General features: G+C 39.1%; 1 protein-coding gene across 6 annotated transcripts in view; it reads left to right on the forward strand.

Annotated features, from left to right (window-relative positions):
- Window positions 1–23,640, forward strand: part of ANKIB1 (ankyrin repeat and IBR domain containing 1) — a 97,889-nt gene that overhangs the window by 27,291 nt on the left and 46,958 nt on the right. For all 6 annotated transcript variants that reach the window (XM_063324821.1, XM_063324825.1, XM_063324826.1 and 3 more), the window contains exon 2: window positions 5,879–6,147. In XM_063324821.1, coding sequence (XP_063180891.1) covers window positions 5,960–6,147 — 188 coding nt within the window. In that variant the 5' untranslated portion in view covers window positions 5,879–5,959. The remainder of the gene's footprint in view (window positions 1–5,878; window positions 6,148–23,640) is intronic.

The following is a 23,640-nucleotide window of genomic DNA, read 5'->3' on the forward strand; positions in this document are numbered from 1 at the left end:
AGAAACTCAACTTTTAAAAATTAGCTGTTTAACTGCAGTATCCAAAGCAAATAAAATAGTTACCTTTTGAGCTAACTGTGCTTGAAACAGAAGATGCTTTTAGAATGCAATAGAGTATTTTATACTTTTCATCAAAAGCCATGTGCTTTTGAAAAACAAGTTTTTCAAAGAAAAACAAGATTTCTCTTTTCTTTATCCTTTTTGTGTAAGCAATTCATTATCACTTGTCTTTCCAAGGATGTAGAAAGCATGTAACGTACACTAATTTTAGTCAAGAACGTATTTTATTTTAATAATATTGAGATTTAATTATGAGGGGCTATGTAGAGTCGTACTTCTTTGAGCCTGGCTTACTTGGCTATTCCGCAATAATGTTCTTATAGTTTACATGAAAAACTACTTTTGTCAAATAGGAAGTACGCTTTTTTTAAGCTCCAATTGTGTTCACGTTTTTTAGGGTTAAACTGTGGAATTACAGTGTTACATTGTAAAATAATGTCTGTAAGTAATTATTAGATCCATTGCTGATCTTTACTCGTTATATAAATAATAGATTTTTTTTGTGCAAGAAATGCATAGCATTTTCTTCTCATAGTTAAACCTGAGTAATTTTTTACTGATTTGGATAGATATCCTAAGCAGTATGGTGTAGTACAGTATGTCTCCCTTCCTTTTCTTCATCCCTCAAGATACAGAACGGCTGCTGTATGATCACATGCTAGTGCTACATTCAGTGAGAAATTCTGCCTCAGTATTAAAGCAATTCAAATGTAAATTAAGAGTCATGAAAGACTTGTGCGTGCAATACGTGATTCCTAAATGAGTATCAGAAGTAGGATGTTTCAAAAATACTTAGCTGATCCCATCCCACTTGTACAATACTTTATCATTCGTTACAAATTTCTAGCAAGCATCGTGGCAGTATTTCAAAGGAGGAACTCCTTCTAAAATCCTTTTAAGCCATTACAATTGTCCTTCTTCAAACTCACTTCTATGATGATGTCCGTGGAAAAATCAATAGCAATTGGGCAACTGGTGCAACTGCTCTCAAAATCTCATTGTTACCTTGCCCTACCCGTGTCTTTCTGTATCCACCCTTTTTTCATCTTGTACTCAGTCTTCAAGCTCCTGTGAGAGCGGCTGTCTCTTTGTTAAATATTTATACAGCTATGACATCAAAGTGTTGCTTGTAGCAGTGTTGCTAATAAGCCCATAGAAGTTTTACTGTTCATTGCCAAAGCATAGAAGTGTGATGTCCCGACTGAGTTTATAAGAATCTTTCCTTAGACTTTAAGGTGGGTTTGATAACCAGTATTTTGGTTTTTTGTTTAAGCTGGAACTTCTATTTGGCAATAGTAGAGCAGTAAATACAGTTTCCAATTTTGAATGAGATGGTTGATGTTTGGAACTGTGAAATAATATGGCATATAATTAGCAAACACTGCATTTAGTTTTTCCTTTATTCTTGATGTAAAAGGTTGTGATATTTGTGGTTATGATGAATGTTACGAGGTTATGGTAGAGGCTAAGATATAGCCCTTCTGTTGTCACAGAACTTAAAAATTTAATGAATACATCTGCCTACCAAAGAAATATCTTGTCTTTGTCCTGTAAAATTCTATTGAAGTCTCATTTTCTTTAGATAAAATACTTGAAAATTGTCATTTTCGTGTTGTCGCTTTTGTTCCACTGTGATATTTTTGCAATACGGCACATGGAAAAAATAGCCTAAAGATTTTAAATGATGGGTTTATACGAAACAGCAAAGCAAGACCAGTGACATTGACGCTGCACACTATCCATGCGAGCCTGGGAGCTGCTGAAACTGCTTTAACAACCCCTGTATTCAGCCCACAGGAGCCCTCCAGATCCCTGAGGCTGTGGACTGGCTGGACCTTCCAGGACCCTTTCCTGCCACCTGTTTCCCCTCTTATAGGAGGAAATATATGTATTACATATCCTTCATCTTCAGAAACATAAAATGCGAGGTTAAAGGGCAAACCAAGTTTCCTTTCTCTGAATCACTGCCAGGTTCCAGCATTGGCCTTGTTAGTCAAGGGGTTGGAAGCTCTTAATGGAAAAAAAACAACACAAAAAGAAGGCAGACTGGGCCCATTTCAGACATTTTCAGATCCAGATGTTTGTTGCATCAGCTCATATTTTGTCCTTTTTCTCCTTCAGTTGAAGTAGAGGCTTCTTTGGTGTCTAGCTGAAAGATGAACAAATGGGCAGATCTTTAATATTTTACAGCAGGGCGCTCAGGAGGCCATGGCAGCTTGAGAGAGGCAGCAGCTGTCGCATCGTGGTTTCTTCTGGACTTCCAAACACACTGGAAGCCGACTGTTACAGCCAGGGTACAAGGGCAGCTTCTCCCGGTCTTTCTGTGTTTCTGATGGCATGTTTAGTGGATAATTTGGCCCACCAAATTTCCGAAGCATAAAAGGCTATAATGTCTGTCACAGTGTTAGAGATGAAAGGCCTTGTGGATACTGTATGAAGGTGAAAGGCATTAGTACAGTGCATCGTATCGTGTATTTTAAGTAGGGAATTGTTTTCTGAGTTAGTTTTGACCCTGTCACTTCTCTCCTTGCATTCTTCCAGGGGTTTGTTTCTTGCCATCACATCAAATGTAAGTTGTTTGCCTTCACCTGAAGGGCTTTTGTGGACTATCCCCATTCTGTCATCTTTCATTTTACTTTGATAACGTGATGATTATAGTTACACTAGCCATTTGCTAAATTTTCTATACCTCTATGCTGATTCCTGGTTTTGTGGGGTGATTCTCTTGTGTCTGTTCAAAGCCACATCATTGCTCTGTTTTATAATCCTTCTTCAAATTTTCCCATTCCTTTGACTGGGAATCTTTTCATTTGGAGAGTGATCATGTTATGCAGACAAATATTTTACTCTTTTTATTTTGTTCACCTTTCTATATCATGTCTGTATCGTCTTTAACCCCTTATTGTGCACATAGGCTGTGAGCTTTTTCTATGGAAGCAGATGTCACTGTTTTGTTCAGTGACTGATGGAGTACATGCTGCATATTCCTAAAATAGCCAGATGTTATGATAATGTACATAATAATTCAAGCAATTTGCCAACATCTTTTATATTATTAGTTGTTGAAGACTGTGCTACCATCTAATATATACATATTGCATAAAAAATAAGTAAAATTTGTTCGGCGTGCAATAGAATTAATGAAATTTACAATTTTTGCCTTTTCTACACCGCAATAACTTGAGCTTTTGACTTCTGTAGAGCCACCCTACACAGACCCCTCGGTTCTTCCATGCATTTCCAGACCTCTGCCTAAATGCATTCAGATCTCCTCTTCAGCATCTCAACAGTACCATCCTGTCCCGGCTTCCCCTCAGACTGCCTGAGGGCACCATCTTATCTCCTTTTGCTCTCAACACCCTCCCTCATCCCAACCCATGTTTGTTTAATGCTCCAGTTTGGGGCAAGATGCAGCATGTTCTGCAGCTGACTCAAGCTATCCATGTGCTAATTTCCAGAAATAACTGCATGGCAATTGGTGCTGTTACCTTCTAATTTCAAATGATGAAAGAAGGGTTTGTACTTTTCTTCTTGTTCTGGGCACTAGTGGGATCTTCATTATTGATTTGCATGAAGATTGTATATGATACGTTTCAGGCACTTGTCTAGTCTTGAGAGCTATTGGTGGTGGATAGGGATTGACAGATAATATACTATAAACTAATCTCATTAACAAACTTTAGTGAAAATCATTCTTTCAAGTTATTTTTGAGATCCCAGCTGTTGAAGGTAATATGAACTACTGGTTTATTGAAAAGCGTGTTGAGTTTTTCTTGGTTTTGTACAGTCTTTCATTAAAGCCTGAAACTCTCCAATATTTAGACTAATAAAGCTGGGTTTGCATCTGAAAACACATTAATCTACAGCACTGAGAGCTGTGACATAATATGAACATGCAGTGGCTTTCTTGAAGAATATAAATATTATGTCTGCATAGTATCTGCATGCTTATATTTTAAAATGTAGAGGTGATGGAAAGGTACAAAATGCTGCAGAATCCTTTGTGTGATTGAAGAATCTGGGTTTTGGTTTGTGTATATAACTAAACATGTGAAGTGCGTGCATTTGCTTTTAGATGAGTGCCTACTTTATTGTTATTATGAGAAACTTTCAGCTGCTGAACACAGTTGCTTGTTAGGTAACTCTCATCACAGAGAGCACGGGCAACATGTTTAGCATGTTGAGTTGGCTGATCCAGCAGTGTCACACAATGACATCACAAGGTAGGACATAACTACTCCAAAATAAAAGTTGCCTTTTCAAAGTTTTGTAGGAAAATGGGGGGAAAGGGAGGACACCAAGGCCACCGCTCTTGTTCTGAAACGGCCCTGACAGCACTGGTAAGGTTAGGGTGAAAGTGGTCTTTTCCCTCTTCTTTACAAAATGACCTCTCAGAGGAACTGTGGAGGGGAGACAGTGCAAGGCTCCTCCTAGTAGGACCACTAGCAGAATGGTATCTGAGCAAAGCTATAGTAAGACTGGACTGCAACGTGACACAACCGTACCTGAAAGCAGCTCATGAGAGGACTACTCCAGGGAAATAAAAATATCTCATTGCAGCTCTTCCCCATGTTTCCCCAAATCCTTTTCACATGAGTTGCATCCACATCCCAATTCCCTTGGATTTTCTGCAGCTCTAGATCCCTTGGATTCCTCTATTTCTTCTGTCTCTAAGGCTGCCTGGGCATCAGTAACTGTGCTAATGTAGAAGCAGAAGTTTTGAGATAGTCCCAACAAGTTGAATATAAGGTATTGGGCACAAAGCAGCTTGTGTCTGATTATGTGCCCAACATAGTAAATCTCAATTTCCTAACCTGCTGTGCCTGGCATATTTGGATCCCAGTGTGTGCTTTGTGGGGTGAAAGGTCTGGCATGGAGCGGTCTGGATGGGATGACTCATACACAAAAGAGACCTCCTAGAAGGTTCACTGTGCTACCAGCTGCAGCCTGGTGCTGAGTCCTCTGTCTGTCCCTCTGACATAAACCAACATGTGCTCTTCCCACTGCACAACCTGATAAAGCTTCTCTTGACCATCTCATGAGCGGAGGTGCTCTGTCTGCCCTGTCTGCATGCAGCTCAATCTGCTGGTCCCCTCCATCAGGTAAAGGTGAGAGGCTGGGGAGCATAGCAGCTGGAAAGTACTTTGAAGTACTTGTCAGGTGTTTGTGCCAGTGTAGTTTCTGGCGTTGCATGGACCCATTCATTGTTGATCTCTTAAGTGGCATTTTAAAAATGGGGTTAGGTGTTTCAAAGAGTCTGCTTAGCAGAACTGTTGAGATGGGTCCTGCATTCATCTTGCTGGCACAGAAAGGTGCTGTTTACACCCACCTACACAAGCACAGGTGCTTCAAGCCCATTTTTACATGCTCTTCTTTAAGTAAAAGTTAAACTGATGTCTGCTTTCTCACATGCTTTTGAAGAATTTTACCTCCATTTTTAAGAATTTTGCTTTGATTCTACTGTGTTTTGAAATCACTTTTCATTTCTAATTCACTTCTCATTCATGGAAGTTCAGTGTTCATCCCGGTCTTCTAATACAAGTGGATGCTGGCCATTTTTTTTCCTTTTCATATGTTCGAAGAGTATAGGTAGTGAAGATACTTGTGCAGGGAGATGGCACAATTTATCGGGGAAATAATCTGTGAAGAACTGGGAAATTGTGTGTATTTGTTGTACTGGGACTTCAGCAATTCATGAGTAGAGTTTACAGGCCCCATGTACTTCTTCACATGCCTGCTTACAGTGCTGTAGTTCTGGGTGAGTTCATCTAGGAAGGAGTGTTTTACAGAATGACTGAAACATCATTTGTTTTTCTAGGCTGTGAAGCATGTTACAGAACCGTACAACGAGTGGATGAAAGGGAAAGGAAAAAGTGCCATTGATAGCTAGGACAGCAACATGGGAAATACAACCACCAAATTCCGCAAAGCTCTTATAAATGGAGATGAAAACTTGGCCTGCCAAATCTATGAGAGCAACCCTCAACTAAAAGAAACTCTTGACCCAAATACTTCTTACGGAGAAACATACCAGCACAATACTCCGCTCCATTATGCTGCTAGGCATGGAATGAATCGTATACTAGGGTGAGTACGATTTGAAATTTTTCTTGGGTGTGAATAACTGACCTAAAGAAATGCAAGAGTGCTAGCTAGGTTATATATACCATATGTGTGTGTTGCAGACACAGAATTTGTGACATGTTGAAGTAGTAATAGAAAACATACAAATCCGTCTGCAATCACAGACTGGTATAACAGGTTTTGATTTTATTTTTAGTATCTTTGTTCCTTCCTTGTAACATTAGTCTTGGACAGTTTTAGCTTGATTCCTGAAGACTCCCATACCATGTTTCTTTCAAAATAGCAACTGTTCCACCTTTTCTGATGTGTTTTCCTGTCTTAAAATAATCTCTTTGTAAAGCTGTACTTAATGGATACGATACTGATTGTATCCACTTCCAGATGGCACAATGTAATTTTATTCTTGTGTTATTCAGGCAGCTTTTATTTTTCATTTTGGATAATAACAGTGAATATTAATATCTTGACAATGAGTAAGTTTAATATTGCTGCAGTCGACATGTACAGTAATCTCTGTTGTTATCTACTTCCATTCTTCTGTATTTTTGTCAGTGCTCTAAGATCAATTAAAGATTAACATCTTATCCATGTCCAGACATCGCAGGTACAAGCTGTTCTCGTCTAGTATTTCATGAAGTTAGTACTGAGTGACATTGCTAACCCTCTTCTTCAGTAGGTAGTAAGTTACAGAGAATTTTGTAAATATCCTCTTCCTTATATTAGGAAATAGAACAGAAATATATTCTGAACTGTATTATTGTTAATATTCTTTTCATCTCTCTGTTTATATCTACTGATGGGTCTGTGTTATTCATAAAGTTTGTTTTGTTCCTCATATACTGTAACTTTACTAGCCATCTGGCCTCCCACCATAAATTTTTCCTCAGTGTTTTAGATTCACCTAACAGTTTTTTATACTGCATAACTTCTCATTTATCTCGATTTTTGCTAAATATTTTTCTCTTCTGCCCTATGTATTCTATATTTCTGGTTTTAATTGGTGTTTTCACTTTATCACTGAATCTTTGTTTATTTCTTAACATGCCCAAACTTCCCCCCAATCCTGATTCTTGTATTATAGAAAATATTTAATGAAACTTAATTTAAAATCGCATCCAGTTTTTATTTACATTTGCTGTGTGACTTTTTTTTTTTCTCTGAGGTTGTCAGGTTATTTCTCTCCAGAAAATATCTCTTAAGAAAATATAGCCTTATTGAAACAACAAGGACACATTAAATTGTTTGCACATATGGAAAGAAATGGAGTCATAATTACTGACCTCTGAGCAGTCCATTAGTTAATTCATATTGGACCATTATGATGAGATCTCGAATAAGTACTTGGTGTTTTAAAAAAAAAAAAAAGGTGCTTTAGAAATTACATTTTACTACTAGCTGCATGGGATCTTTAGTACCTAAGTCTCACAGGACAACTCTGTTTTACCTTGCACACATTGCAAACAAATGATCAAAATAATAATTCTTTTTTCTAGTTTGAGTCCAAGGTTTGCAATAAAATTTTTGCCAGTAAACATAGTGAAGGTGCTATTATTTGTTAGAGTCTGCTTCTGAAAACCTGGACTGTTAGAATTGTCACTGTTGCTAGGAGTAATTTGCGGAGGTTTTTTTACTGTTTACTTTTCCGCTGTCTTTCTAAGGGCTTTGTTCAGAACTCTCTAAGACACGCTGCACAAAAATGTAGCCTTTTTATCTAAACAAAGTAGTAAGAGTGAATAAATATCAGACTTACAGTGTGCCTGTTTGCAAAGTTGGTAGTAGAAAGGGCACAAGTAATTTCCAGTTAAGCCTCTTCCATTTGATATGGGAAGTCCTGGATATGGCAGAGATTAAATAAATTGAATATTAAAATAAATGCTTCGATTTATTGATGAAGTACAGTAGCTAAAAATAAATGAATTTTAATTTGTTTGTATTTTGAGAGAAATTTGCAATTATGAGATGTCCATAATACTATAATATTTTATATTTATCTCCTCTTCAAACGTTTTAAATATTTGGGAATCTGTAGCTACACTAACTTGTAGTTCAAACTCTATATGTATACCATACACTTATATGTATACCGTATCATTCAATTTTTCTTTCTAGGCTGGTATTTGTATTATTGTAGGTGGATATGAGCTGACGTGTTTTACGATTCACTGTGTGAAATTTTCTCAAAATAGATTAGTGTGATGCAGTTGTCAGTACACCTTTTGCATAACAGAATACATTGAGAGAGATATTCTGGGATGTTTAGAAATAACCTATCTGGCAATGCTGTTACAAATACTGAGGCAAAGGGACATACTCCCCGTTTCCAGATATATGGCTGATGGTGACCATCCAAAGACACGGTGAAAGTGCAGGCACCGAGTTTGCAATGAAAGGGAGTTGGGGACACCCTGGTATAGCGATCTCAGAAGTGAAGAAACAAGAAACTGGAGAAGAGGTGAAATGGCCATGAAGCAAAACTCCTCACCTGGACAAACTTTGTATAGTCCAGCATGAAGTCTACTGACAGAAACATAAGCCAACCAAACTTTCTCAATGATTTTGAACCGCACAGTTGTTTCACAGCAAGTGTCCGAGTCATCCGGCTGCTGCACCTTTCATCCAACATCTACAGCCCAGAAACTGGATTTAGTATATAATCAAGCTGTAAAAAAATTGAAAATTTGTTGTTAGTTTCTTTTTGTTTTCACAAGATTCAGCAAGAGTGTGTTAAAATACTAGGATTGTTTCTATGATAGTTTTTCCTGAGTGTCATGGGAAGCTTTGGTATATTACAAATGTTGAAATAAAAAATGGAAAATAGTTAGACATTCCATTAATGTATAACTTTTGTTTGATCTGCAGCCCTAAATAATGTTTACCTGACAGATCAGTTTGTTTTAACAGAGCATTTAATGTTTAAAAACCAAAAATTGATGGTCACAGCTAATTAGCACAAACAAGAATTTCTGAAACACTACTTGAAGTTGACAGAAGTTATTACATGGCACTCGTCAGTTCCCTGTAACTGACAGCTATCTCATTTTCTCTCCAGTTAGCGGGGTTATATAGTTAGAGTTTGGGTGAGGTTGTGTGTTGGAGTGCTCATCCCTCAGCACAGGAAAGACACGGATCTGTTGGAGTGGATCTAGAGGAGGGCCGCAAAAATGATGAGAGGGCTGGAGCAGCTCTCCTGTGAAGGCAGGCTGAGAGTTGGGACTGTTCATCCTGGAGAAGAGATGGCTCTGGGGGGCACCTTATTGTGGCCTTTCAGTGCTTAAAGGGGGCTTATAAGAAAGATGGGGACAAAGTTTTTAGCAGGGCCTGTTGCAATAGGAGAAGGGGTAATAGTTTTAAACTAAAAGAGGGTAGATTCAGACTAGTTATAAGGAAGAAATTTTTTATGATGAGGGCGATGAAACACCCTCAGGGAACATGTTGCTCAGAGAGGTGGTAGATGCCCCATCCCTGGAAATGTTCAAGTTCAGGTTGGACGGGGCTCTGAGCAACCTGATCTAGTTGAAGATGTCCCTGTTCATTGCAGGGGGATTGGACTAGATGACATTTAAAGGTCCCTTCCAACCCTAACTATTCTGTGATCCCCAGGAGCGCAGGGCAGCCCAGAGGCAGGGGAATCCCAGTAAGCTCATCAGAGGGAGGAGCCCCCTGCTCCAGGGCTGTCACAGGAGAGCCGTCCACCCCATGTCCCAGCTGTGACACCTGTCAGGAGGAGTCTACAGAAGAGGATTGTACTGGGTTTATGTGGCAGGGTTGTGGTAGCAGGGGGCTGCAGGGATAGCTTCTGTGAGAAGACATCAGGAGCTGCCCCATGCTGGACAAAACTGCCTCCAGCCAGCTCCAAACCAACCCCAACCACTAGCCAAAACTGAGCCTGTCAGTGATATCGGTGGCACCTCTGTGATAACATATTTAGAAAGGCTAAAAAACACTGTGCAGCAGCTGTGAGAGAGGAGCGAAGAAATGTGAGACAGGCCTGCAAGCACCAAGACCAGAGAAGAAGGAGGGGGAGGATGTGCTCCAGGCACTGGAGCAGAGACTGCCCTGCAGCCCGTGGTGAAGACCATGGTGAGGCAGGATGGCCCCCTGCGGCCCATGGAGGTCCACGGTGGAACAGATATCCATACTGCAGCCCTTGCAGGACCCCACGCTGGAGCAGTGGATGTGCCCCAAAGGAGGCCGCAGCCCATGGAGAGCCCATGCTGGAGCAGGCTCTTGGCAGGAGCTATGGCCTGTGGAGAGGACCCCACACAGGAGCAGGATTTCTGGCAGGACCTGTGACCACATGGGGGACCCATGCTGAAGCAGTCTGTTTCTGAAGGACTGTATCCTGTGGAGAGGACCTATGCTGGAGCAGTTCATGAAGAACTGCAAGCCGTGGGAAAGACCCACATTGGAGCAGTTCTGGAAGGACTACATCCCATGAGTGGGACCCCGCACTGGAGCAGGGGAGCACTGGCAGGAGCAGCAGAGATTAAACATGATGAACCCACCCCAGCCCCCATTCCCCATCCACCGCTGCTCAGTGGGGAGGGATGTAGAAGAGTCAGGAGTGCAGCTGAGCCTGGGCAGAAAGGGGAACGGAGGAGAAGGGTTTTCAGTTTCATTTTTATTTCTCACTATCCTACTGTTATTGACTGTCAATAAATTAAATTAATTTCTCCAAGTTGACTCTGTTTTGCCTGTGACAGTAACTGGTAAGCCATCTCCTTGTCTTTGTCTCAACTCACAAGCTCTTCTGTCATATTTTCTCCCCCTGTCCTGTTGAGGAGGGGGAGTGAGAGAGTGGCTGGCTGGGCACCTGGCAGCCAGTGAAGATCAACCCGCAATAGGGATCAGGGTGGTTTGAGGAGTAACGTGCTTGGGGCAATAGAGCAGGGGCTAAAAGGGGCCAGTGACATGAAATGGGTGGCTTCTCAGACCATCATGTTTGTCTGACCGTGCCTGATCACTGGAGTCTGTCCTATCTTCTCATTAAACTCTCTACCTAATTATTTTCCCAGGTGACGGGACTCTGGTGTGTGCGTGTTTGCGTATGGAGGTCTGAGTACCAGCAACTGAAGTAGGGACCTCATGACAGAGGCATCCCTGAGCCTGGGTTGCCAGCAGCTGGAGAGGCCAGTGTGCATGCGTGTCAGTACACGTATCTATGTATAATTGCTAGTGAATATCAAGCTGGACTAGCCAGCAGGGATAAGTGGCCTGGGAGCCATGTTTCAAAACAGCCTTAAGCCCACAGGTCAGGTAGAAGGCCTGTTTGAGGCAACTGGAGGTGAGAAGATACAGGGGCCAGGTACTGGTACTGTCTCAGGCGAGTTACTGGGGATCTGCACTATATGTGTGTGCGAGGTAGCTGGAAGGTCCAGGTCATCCAGTGCCAGTTATGGGATAAACAGCATCCAAGGCCAGTTACTGAAGGGATCAAGTGTTTATATGCGTATTTTTCCCACTAGTGGGCTTTCATCCTGCTTGCCTAGAGAGGGGAACAGAATGAGGCTGCCAGTGTTGTTTGTGGTCGTGTGAGTGCTGAGGGTTTCTGTCCACGTCCATCTGTGTGGACCACCATGTATGTATGTATTGCATGTGTAGATTGGGAATGCAACCCCGTCTCTACTGGCTGGACCTGGGGACATAGAGCCGCAGCAGCCTTGCCTCCCTTTGCCAGCCTCTAACAGTCTGGGGCCTTTTACTAAAAATGGAGAGGTACAAAAAGGAAATATATGCCCTGAAATCTCTCCAGAAAACAGGAGAAGGTTACTTTCCATTTTGGAAGCAAAGAACTAAACATTTCAGGTTTTCTTTATTGGACTATATTGTAAATACTGAAGGAACAATTTGAGTTTGATTTACTCAGTGATTTTCTGCTACAGTCTCTAAACATCTGCTGGTGGTGCTTCTATTCAGCGGTAATGTTCAGAGAAGTTTGCCTTCGTTGCTAACAGCTCTAGTTCAGAAATGTCATCTCTGTTACAAAACTGTAATGGTGTTGCTATTCAGACTGTGTTCACTGCAAGCTAATAAACAGGTAGCCTCTAGTGGGTGATAAGTAAGACTTCTGGAAGTAAGAGGAAAAAGTTACTTAGCACTCAGAAACATCAAAAAATAATAAAAGATACATAGTACTCAGGTGGATTTTGAGAGCTTTGTAAAACACACACATTGGTCTTACTCCACTAAAAACATTTCTCACAATTCCCCATGAATGAAGGTCGTGACAGAAGATTCTTGTTTGAGAGGATAATTTAAGTTTCATTCACTAAATGGGTGTAAAAAATTTTCAGAGAAAGAGCTCACAGGTAATTTGTCTTCAGATCATCAAGTCCCTCCGATACCCTCAGGTGTTTTTTGCCTAATGCTGATACTTTTGAGACTGTCTGACTACTCAGTTCAAAAGAATTGCTGTCAACGTGCAAAGTTGCTCACTAGGGTCTGGCTGTTGGGGAACCGCTGCTGAAATACAAGAAAAGAAAAGGCTTTTCCAGAGGGTGGCTGAGATGGGGTGGATGGAAATCTCAAGGACACACTACTTGTGGTTAAAGGAAAAAAGACATCTTCGATAACCTGTCATTTTGCAATATATGTGTGACTTTCAGTGTTGTAGCTTTGCTGGGAAGCTTTTTGGATCAGTGACAGGTTCTCCTCATTGTATGCTTCGTACTGCTACGTCTGGGCACTTTGTGAGTATTCAAGCCAAAAGTGGATTGTTTGTAGTGATAGAAACATGGGGCTGTGGGGAGGCAGGACAGGTTTGTGAAGCTGATTTTTTTTTTCTAGAACAGGAAAAACAAAGGTTTCCAGTTATGGGAGATTCTGGAAATAGAGGTGAATTCTGAAACTGAAAAAAAAGAACCCACTTTTTTTTAACATTCTCAATGCCTGCCTATCAGTAATAATAGTAAAGGAACTCTGGCATTGAAGGCATAGCTAAGCTAGCCAGAGAGAAACGCTGGTAAATGTGCCCAGGGTATGGCTACAGGAATTATTTCTTGTTTCATTGCTGTAATTTGGGAAGTATTTTTCACTGCAGTAGAATGACAGAAGATCAAAGTAGTGGTGGCTTGAATTTCAGGTTGATGTAGGCTACTGTCTTGTCTTCTCTTACCTTACCTTACCTTACCTTGGATTTTATGGCTGTTTAAGGGGTTTCAGTAGGGGCTGGTCTAAGCAATTGTAATGCAATCAAGGAAAGTGTATTGAGATTACCGATATGTACTATAGGATGAATTTGACAGAAAATTTGTTGATACCAGAGGGAATGTTGCATTGGTCATAATGCTGTCTCTTCCCATGTTAGGTTTTGCTGGTTTTTATTCCTGTTGCAGTTACGTTGAAAATTACTTTTGGATATATGGAAGGGAGATATGTGCAAACTGTTTTTCAGAACATGACTTCTCTCAAATTAAGAGGATATTAGGGGATTTTTGTGCTGCAAAAATATACATCAAGGAGAAGCATTAGAGGAATCCCTATTAACTTCTTTGCAGATCTTTTGGCTTTAGAGAGGTGCCATAGTTGGCTATTTTCTGATAAGGTTGAAGCTGTTCTGAATTTCAGATTATTTTTTTCTCTGGAGATGCAAATAAAGAAGAGGCTCCTTCAGGCTACTTCACTCTCCACTGTTTCGACAGAGACAGAAGCTCTGTAAATGTTTAAACTTCGATTTCCAAGTTGACCTAAATCATTCATGCTGAAAGGTTCAGAAAGGTGCTACAAAATATAGTCTTTCTTTATCAAAGTTCTGTAAATCTATTCAATGTAGTAAAACTGGTGTTCCCTTTTAAATTACTCTCCTAACTGTACTTCTGATACAAATGCAAGCAAAAGAAAAATAAGAAGGCTAATAGCAGCTCTTTGTCTAATGAGGGCAGATGGGAAAAACATGGAGTTATCAACCAAAACAACAGGATCCCAGTGTAAGGAAATTTGTATTGAATATTCAGACATTTTCAGTAGGTTGTTCAGAAATCCTGGAAGAGGTTTTTTTTTTTTCTGTTTTTTTTCATTCTTCATGGTACATCTTTGAATGATTAAATTTGTTTGATGTTTTCCAGGCAATTTTACAGCTCATTTGGGAAAAAATTACGAAGGTGTAATAGTTGTGTATGCTTCATTCCTAAAAGTAGTTTTTAAAAATGTTGTCTTCTGATTTTAATATAAAAGATATCCACCTAACTATTTCTCTTTCTCTAACACAACAAAAGAATTCTGTCCTGTTTTAATAACTTAAATATTTTAATATTTTAAATTTTAAAATATTTTAATAACTTAAAATATTACAATATATTATAATGTTTCATCTGAATAATTTATTAGAAAGTCATTGTCTAGATTATTTACTTTTGAACAACAAAAAGCAAGCTTCTTTTTAATTATCAATGATTAACAGGTAAATTGGATATTTATAATATAATTTTATTTAAGATTAATTTTGTTCATGAAAGTAAGTATGTCTGCATTGGAATTATTCATGCTAGACTCCTGTTTTAGTCAGTGTAGACCTAGGTAATAGATCTAGTCAGAATAATTAGTGAAGGCGACAGCACAATTCATTTTATTGTGAAGTTGACCCTAAAATATTTTAAATTAATTGTGTGCCAGAATTGTGTGCCTGTTTCTTCCCATTGTTTATAAAGGGAATCTAAGAGAACTGGATCAACTATAGTTGTTTGCATTGTAGATCTCTGGAGCTGAAAATATTAATCTCATCCTAGAATATGCTAAATCATGTAAAATTGAATAGTAAACACCTGCAAAGCTGTAAATTGAGCACTTCACAGTTTTACAGTACAAGACATGAATGCTTCTTGTGGGAGATACTGACTGTGATACAGCGTTAAATTTCACTTTCGTGGTCTGCGGTGAATGATCGGCGCAGTGTTTGGATCCATCCAAGCATGAGCACTGGTGTTTATCTGAATGTTTTGTTGTTGTTCCGCTCAGCTGCTGAAAAACATACAGGGTTTGGTTCTGTAAGACCCTTTTCACGTTAATTATTTCAACTGGTTATGAGGCTTGGTCACCTACTAAATGCTTTGGAATATGAAATACTGAAGGGAGTTTTTGATCTGATGTAGGAGAATATTATGTGAAGAACATGATCTCTCCAGGATTTTTTGGAGTGTTTATAAAGAAGCAAGAGGACCAAGTGAATTGAAATGTCCGTGACTTCAATAGCAGAGCATGTGACTGGATGGTAGAAAATAGTTATTTATAAGGTCATTTCATGATATCCAGTCTCAAGAGAAGTCAAGAAGATGGAGGAATTGATAAAATTAGGAAGCCTTTAAAATAGAGGAAGTTCTTACTGTGACTGAATCCTCACTGGAGAAAACTGCCAAAGACAGAAAAAGTTGGGACACTTAGAGAAGCAGCTGCTGACACGGAGCAGCAGCAGTAGTGTTTGCTGGGTTTCTCTAAGGCTCTCACCCAGTTGGGCACTGTCTTCTAAACTACAGCGAAGGCAGGTTGAAAAACTCAAACCCTTATCTGACTTGCTCCATTGCGTTTTCTCCCTAAAGCTCAAAATCTCATTTCTCACTAACTCACTAATCTCAGTTCTCACTAACTAGATGTGTGGCCTCCCAAGGTCGCTTCCCTGGTGCTCCTCATGGCTTCCCCACAAAATACAAAACAGTGGGTAGGCTTTATCTTAATAGTAGTCTGACCTACAAGCAAAGCTCAAATGCCAGTCAGATGCTATGTTTTCATCTCTTAAAACTAACCTTGTTTTAGCTGATTTTTTATTATTTTAACCTTAATAGGTCGAATATATTTGATGCCTGTGGAGTTCATTGGTCACAGTACAGCCTTGCTCTCCGGTTAGAGGTGCCACTGTTGAGTGTGTTATCGCTTCTCCTTGCTACTACGTTTTTCTCCATCCTTTAGAAAAGTGGGAACCTTAGGTTGCAGTGCTCTTCCCTGCACATGTTTAGACACTGTTTAAATGCTCTTACTGAAATTATCATCTGGTCCCCACATTGTTCTTATTTTTCTTCCCTTGGAAATCAGATATTGCAGAATAAGATTGCTTCGTTAGCAACTGGTGAGATGAGATACATTAATGATTTCTTACGTTAAAGATTTCTTATTCTGCGTTGTCTGTTCTCCTTAGTAGAACCCTGTGAATGTTTTACCGTAGGCAAAGTAAGATTATATTTGGGTTGTAGAGGAGTACAGCTTTGGTCCTTGCCAGCCAGGATAACTGAATCTTTATTTCAACTAATTTTGTTACCAGGTAGAGTTTGTGACTCTGTTGAGTTGATTGGTAACTGCTGAATCATTGTGTCAAATGGCTTAACTTCACCCTGGGGTTAGAGACTCATGTGGCTTCCTTACCGGAGAGATCTGTTGGCTCAGTAGTTACCGGAATAATGACTGAGACATGCAGTTTCTCATAAACAGAAGTAAATTTATCAGAAATAATTAATTAACTTTTATAGCTAAATGCAATATCCAGCTAAAATTTTTGATGACATTGTATATGAACCCAGTTTTACTTTTGGCCAAAATATAGACTGTGGATGATTTGATTTTTTTAATTTTTAATTTGTAATGTTTTTCAATTTAAATGTAATAAAATTACTTCATTGAGACATTTAAGGAAAATAAAAAATAGTGTGATTAAAGATCAAGCAACATGCAGATTGAAAGGATTTTTCTGGAGGGAGGGATAGAGAAGATGAGACATCTCTATAATACATTCATAGTTTTTAAGAAATAGAATAGAAATTATGCAAAGCCTGTTAGCATTTGCTGTGTAATTTCATCATTATTGCTATATAAATAATATCAACACTAGATGTCATACACTGCTAGGTGACTTACAAGCTGATATGTGGATAATGGTTCCTGCGCAGAAATACAAAGCTGTGTGCTTAAACAGTGAAGATGAAGCCACTCATTGGTAGTTTCATGCTTATTATTTCATAGGACGTTTGTTTGAAGCCAATCTAAAAAAATAGTCTGACAGTTATCTGGGAAGATAATTCAGTGTGGATAGTCTTTTTGGAAAAAAACTGTGTTGAAATGAGGGATTTGGAGAGAAGGCTGGAAGGATGACACCTAGGCTCGAGAACTGGTTGTGGCTGTAAAGAAATGCATAGAATAAAGGGACAGAGATGAAAATCACACAGATTTTGAATTACAGAAGACATTTAGTCACAAAAGCTGCTGGTAAGCAGCCAGCTCCAGTGGAAACTGCTTATAATTTGGCACTTGGCTCTTTTTCTTTTGAATATCTCGCTCAGAATATAGAAATAAAAGCTAGAACTGCCATGGGATCATGGAAACAGTATTACTGGATGTCCAAGGGAAGGCCAAGTACAAGTTGCTTGTTAATAAATGTAATAGTTTTCTGGTTAAGGGTAACTTAAGGATGTTGTTGATACTTCTTTGCATCAGGAATGCTTTAATTCTGTGTTTTGATGCTGCTGTTCCTCCAAGGAGGCATAGGAACCATATATAAAGCCTGATTTTTTTGGCCATCAGTATAACAAATGTAAGGATTAACCACGTTTTGTGTTCCTCACTTTTAGCATACGCTATCTTTGGATCTGTGCTTCACAGTTCAATTGTACCCCTTTGCCACTCCTGCACATTGTCCCTCTTGGGGTTTTGTGCTGTACCAAGCCAAAGATTACTATCTATCTACAGGAGGTCGTACTTAATCATATTAGCTGACACAAACTGACTAAACCAAAGAAACTTTTCAACCTATTTGCATCTTTTAGTAAAGAGAATAGCAAGTTCTTTATTGATGCATGTTTGTATAAGACCTTTCTTAGGTGTCTTTAAGTGATGGGCTACTACGTTAGAGTAAAAGACATGATTCATATGTGCTATAGTCTGGACTTCCTTCTCAAATTGGTGGCTTTCTCTGAAAGCATGGAGAAATTGTTTGAGTACTCAGGAAATGGATTTAACCCATTTTGCCAGATGTACCGTACTTGGTAGGAGTCATATGAATGGGAACAAATGGGAGGCATTTCTGTTTAGGGAAAATACAGAATTGGAGGCTAGAGGAGAGGCAAGGCTCCCCTTGACATAAGGGAGCTTGAAATGTCTGTGAAGGCTTCAAATTTTGGAAGGAAGAATTATCTCTTAGCAGACTTCTGTCAGCAGTAGAGATGGTATCGTTGATAAGCTCTCATATGCTTCCTGTTAGCCCAAATCACCACTGCTACAACCTCACTCCTTAGTATAGAAGGTTATTACTGGTGTGGAATTAGTAGTGGAAATTCTGGTAGTGTTAGTAACAGTTCTTAGGCAAGGGGCCAATTCAATTTAGGGCTTACAGAAAGTCAGGATAATAGCTTGTGTTTTTTCTTTGATAAATGGTTAATGATCTGTCAGCAGATTCATCTTAGAATAGAAGTAGTTGCTATCTCCTGCCCAGGTTTTTAGTGCCTGCAGGAGATTCCTGGGCTGTAAGAGAAGCTTAAGAATCGTAATGAAACAGAGAAGAAACTGTAAGTACTAATTAAAGAGTTTTCTAGCACTATATAATGAAAAAAAATACCAATAATTACTTTTACTAGGTGTGGCTTTCAACATCAGGTAAATAATAGTACTTTTCACAAAATTATTTAAACCAGCTCATACTTCTATACAGCTGTCAGTAATGACTAAAAAGATTTCTTCCAATGCTTACTAGTACCTTGTGGTTGCTTTGTTATAGTACATTTGGGGGAAAAGTACTTTGAGTTAATGAAATAACCATGATTATTTAAGGTTTAATGCATCAGTATTGGCCTACTGTGTTGGAAGCTGAATGATTCAACAATTGTATGAATTAATTCATTGCATATGAGTTTTAAATTACTGAGTAACAGGGCTTGACTCTTCTGTATGTTATTGTAACTCACGGATTCCCCGTACTTCTCTTAATGCTCAGAAAGCTAGGTTTATGCCTGCACTGGAGTTTGTGGTGTAACCTTTTTAATAGCCAGCTGGACTTAGATGGGCTACCTCACCCAAGGACCAGAGGGGATTTTGTGAAAGGGAACCCTGCGCAGGTCAGTTTACCTTGTTGCTGCAGCTCACCTTTTTCTACTGCCTTATTTGTCTTGCTTGAAGCAATGGTGCAATCTTCTGTGTAGTGTCAATAGCATACATAAGGGCTTCACATTCAAAAATCAGTAAGTTTCACTGCCTTTGAGCAGGTTCATACTTGCTTTAGTCCCCAGCTGTCAGAACTACCTTTATCATTTCATTTTACACTAGTTTTTATTTTGTTTTTACTTTTCTATACATTGGTGTGTTTTTATATGCCTACATGTGTATACATATATATCTATCTATAAATATATAGCATTTGTTTAGAGAGACAAAGAGACGGTAAACATGGCGGTTTTCATGCCCCAAACATGAAAGATTTTATTAAAACCTGAAGAAATGGTTGTGTCGATGTTAGTTTCCCAGAGTGAGGGAATGTGCCAGTTGTTTATTATTCAAGTTCACAACCTTGTGATCTTGAGTCTCTTGCTGCTTTTCTGCAAATACAGACAGTGGTAGGTGTGAATGTTACAGCCCTTGCTTTTTTGTCACTTTTTTCAACACTTTTTTAATGCTTTTGTCACCTCAAGTTTGGATTCTGCAAAGAGCTACAGCTTGAAGCAAAATCTGGAAACTGCAGCTAGAGTAAAGTCTGGCTGCCTTGTGGTTAGGTGGTGTTTCCCATAGGCAATGCATATTTTCATTCTGTCAGTACATTTCCAGGCAAAATTTAGCTTTTTATACCTGTGTCTGTGAAAGTCTTACACACCAAATATCACTGGTAAAAATGGAGCCATGTCAAATGATGAATTTGTGGATGTAAAATGTATTCATTTACCCTTTTTTGGACATTAGTCGTGTTTTCTGAACTTAAAAGTCATGGTTTCAGCTGGGCTTTTCAGTGTCGGCTTGACTTCCCCTTAGACTGAAGAGTTGATCTTTTGACTTTTGGAGGGCATTAAGGAGAGAAAAAGAGGGCACTTTGAAGCCCATTTTTATGTCCAGAGTGAGGTGCTGGTTGCCTTTGGCACCTCTAGTGTTTGTCACAGCCATTTATGAGACATAGAAGTTGAGTGACAAGCAAGGAGAACAAGTAATCAAGACTAATTTTTCCCCAAGCCCAACAGTGTTTTTTACAAATGCCACAAAATTGTTCTCGGAAATTTGCACATGCTTCTTACTGAAGTTTTCAACATATTTAGAGACAGATGGACAATTTTTTAGCAGATAACTTTGACAGAAGGGCAAATGTTGAGCTTAGGCAAGGGAATAGCCTTCTAGGGAGGGATTTTGGATTTATATCTTGGAAAAAAATAATCTGCTGATACTTCTTGCTGCAGGGGTTGAAAATCTACCTTGCTGATAGACTTACTTGAGTAGGAATATTCTTTGCGCTATGAAGCAATAGTAAAATAGCGCAATGACACTTTAAAAGATTTAAATCCATCCTAGAGCTTTTCATCATTTGATTAATACAGGAAAGTGCCTTTCCATTTGTTTAAAAACAGAGAATCTGCAAGCAGGCAGGACGTAAGCACTTCTCGTTTGAGATTAGGATATACATAACTTCTTAAACCACGAGTTGTATTGTTTTTTTCCCAAGAGCTTAATTTTATGGTGGAAAAAATTATATTAATAGTTACTCACTATTAAAGCTACCCTTTAAACTACTTTTTAACCCTTTAGAGAGAAGTTTTGGGTTTAAAAAGGGGTGCTGGTTTGACAGCCTTCAAATTCTTCTTTTATGCAAAGAGTTTCTGCCTAGGGCAGAACCATCTCATCACTGACATGTTAGGGGATAAGGTGAAATATCTACCTTGAGCTAAGAGAAGGAATTTGTATCCGTTCAGCACTAGCATCTTCTACGTAGGCTCTTCTATAAACCTACGTAAACCTTAGTAATGGAAAACTAATAGTTTACAGCATATAGTCAGTCAAATAGGGATGGAATTCCCATAGTTTGGGATTATTGAGGAGAATTTTGGCAGAGATCTTGGGAAAAAATATAGCAAGGTATTTTAAAAAATGAAGGGGAGGAGATGGGTATAGGCAGGATGGTCTCTTCAACTGATGTGATTCAGTTAACCTTGCTATTATGTTAGCAGAGTTTATGAACGTTTTTGTTCATGTGTAAAATACTGTTTTGTAAGAAGTGTCTGATTTATGGCGTTTAGGGGTCATTGTGCTATTGTGCTATTCTGAAATGAGATGCACTGTAACCTTATTCAGGAGTGAATCGCATGCTTTAAAATACCACAGCATGGAATTCCAGTGATGATAAAGAGCTAAATATTGAAAACAGAAATGTGCATTATAAAATTATCAAGCCTAGAAGATAAGGATTAATTAGAACTCACAGAGACCAAGATTACTTAGATTTAGCCTTGTATTTTCTATATCCAGATTTTGCAGTGGGTACCTGCAAAATCTCATATCTAAGGCATCTGGCATTCTCATATGTAAGTGCCTCTGCAGAATTCATCTCCTTGTCCCTCGGTGAGTTATCTTTTTCCCCTTCCTCCCTCCCTTTCTCTTTCCCTCCTTTGCTCTCCTCCCATTTCTTCCCATCCTTCCCCTCCTTCTGTCTTAATGTTCTTTCCCCAGTTCCTTCCCCTCCTTTCTTTCTGTCTCTAGTTTCACACTATGTAAAGCTAATTCTAACAAGCAAATTCGTTTTGGATAATGTTTGATACTTGTTAGTGTTACCATTCCATGTAACTAGCTGTGAAGCATTTTGCCTGTATTGCTAAATCCCTTTCCTCTGAAAACAAAACAAACAAACCAAAAAAACCCAACAACAACCCAACAAGCAAGCAAAATGTGCTATAACTTTTTGGCAACATCTTTTATCTCAAGTTTGGCATTATCATATTTCCTAACAAATGCATCTATCATGTCAGCTATCATGGAATGACAGAGAAATTTCTCTAAGGAACATTTTTGCTGCCAAAATAGGGCAACATAGAGGAAAGTGTTTTGGTTTTATCTTTTCCTCTGAACACTTTGTTAGAACTTCTTTAAAAGAACAGTATTTGAGTAATAAGTTCCTTTTTGAACTCAAACTGCTCAGAGATTTTTCAGAGGGAAGAAAGGACAGAATTCTGTCTGACCAAATGGCTATCTTCAAGACATCCTTCCACCACAGAACTGGATCAACTGTGCCTAAATTTTTCTACTGAAATACTTGTCCAATCTGTTTTCAGTAATTTCCAAAAGGGAAATTACACACTCACTCTGTATAGCCTCTTCCTTTATTAATGAAAAAGTTTCAGGATTATTTTTTGTCCTGAACAAAGCATGGGAGAATTCTGAGAGAGAGAGGAAGACCTACCGTGTAGCACCTGGTGGAATATTTTCAGGGACAAGAGAAAGGGAAGGTGCCATTTAGACTTGTGAGGATAGCATAAGGCAATAACTGAGGTAAATAATGATTTCTTTTGTCAGTTTGGTTACCAAGTTCTTCTGCTCACTGAAAATGATTGGAAATGTTCTTAGTCTTAGGGATGAGAGCAGGGAGGGTGGAAGCTTTTCCCCTGTATTGACTTAATGACGATTGCAGAATAACTGTTTTTTTCATACACGCGAACTGTTTGGAGTCAGGAAACAGCCTGGAGAGGGGGTGAACAGTGACTTCTGCAGGTTTTATGTGTGAGGAGGCTTATGAGGACAGTGCAAGTGTTTCTGCACTATCTTGAACTTCGGAACATATGTGCCATGCTTCTGATCTAGCCTGCTATTACCTCTCTGGGAACTGTCCTCACCTTCTCATGGAGTTCTCTCACCATTGCTGTCTCTCTGACCCCAGTCCTACAAAGACACAGTCTTTCTCTTCTGCCATTTCCTACCATTCACCCTTCCGTAAGAAAAAATTATTATTTTAGTATACCTCTCAAAAGGTGAAAGCAAGTTTGGATTCCCGGGGCTTGTATGATATGTCTCAGTTCTTCCATTTCAGAACTGGATTGTATCTTCTGTAATTCCTTGCTGGCAAGAAGCAGCAGAAAGCTGCGTTGTCTCGGGAGCTGTCAGGAATCAGAGCTGTGATTCCAGGAATCAGTCTGTTGTTTCCCTTTCATTCCTAAGCTGATCCTTTTTGCCAGTGTAGTTTATCGCCCACTTTGAACTGAAAACATTCAAGAGAAGACTTAAATTCTTGCTAGCCTCTGCCTAGGTGAGGGTTTGCATTACGTTGCATTCCATATATTCTAGAGTGAGAAAGCAAATAGAGTCTTTCCTCAATGCATGCAGTGCTAGCAGGAGAAGTGTTTCGTGTTGCCTTGATATCTGACTAAAGATATGAGGAAGAAGAATTAATTTTTAAGAAGTTGCTCCAGCATTATCTATTTGCAAACTACCAGTGTGCTACTATTCAGGACACGGACTAGAAGAAGAAAGTACCTATTTCATTAATCTTGTGGCTTAATAACATTTATTGCAATAAAATACAAAATTGTAGAATAAACTTTGCCAGCTAAAATTGATGTCTACTTT

This window comes from Chroicocephalus ridibundus, chromosome 2, assembly GCF_963924245.1.
Source record: "Chroicocephalus ridibundus chromosome 2, bChrRid1.1, whole genome shotgun sequence".
Classification (NCBI taxonomy): Eukaryota; Metazoa; Chordata; class Aves; order Charadriiformes; family Laridae; genus Chroicocephalus; species Chroicocephalus ridibundus.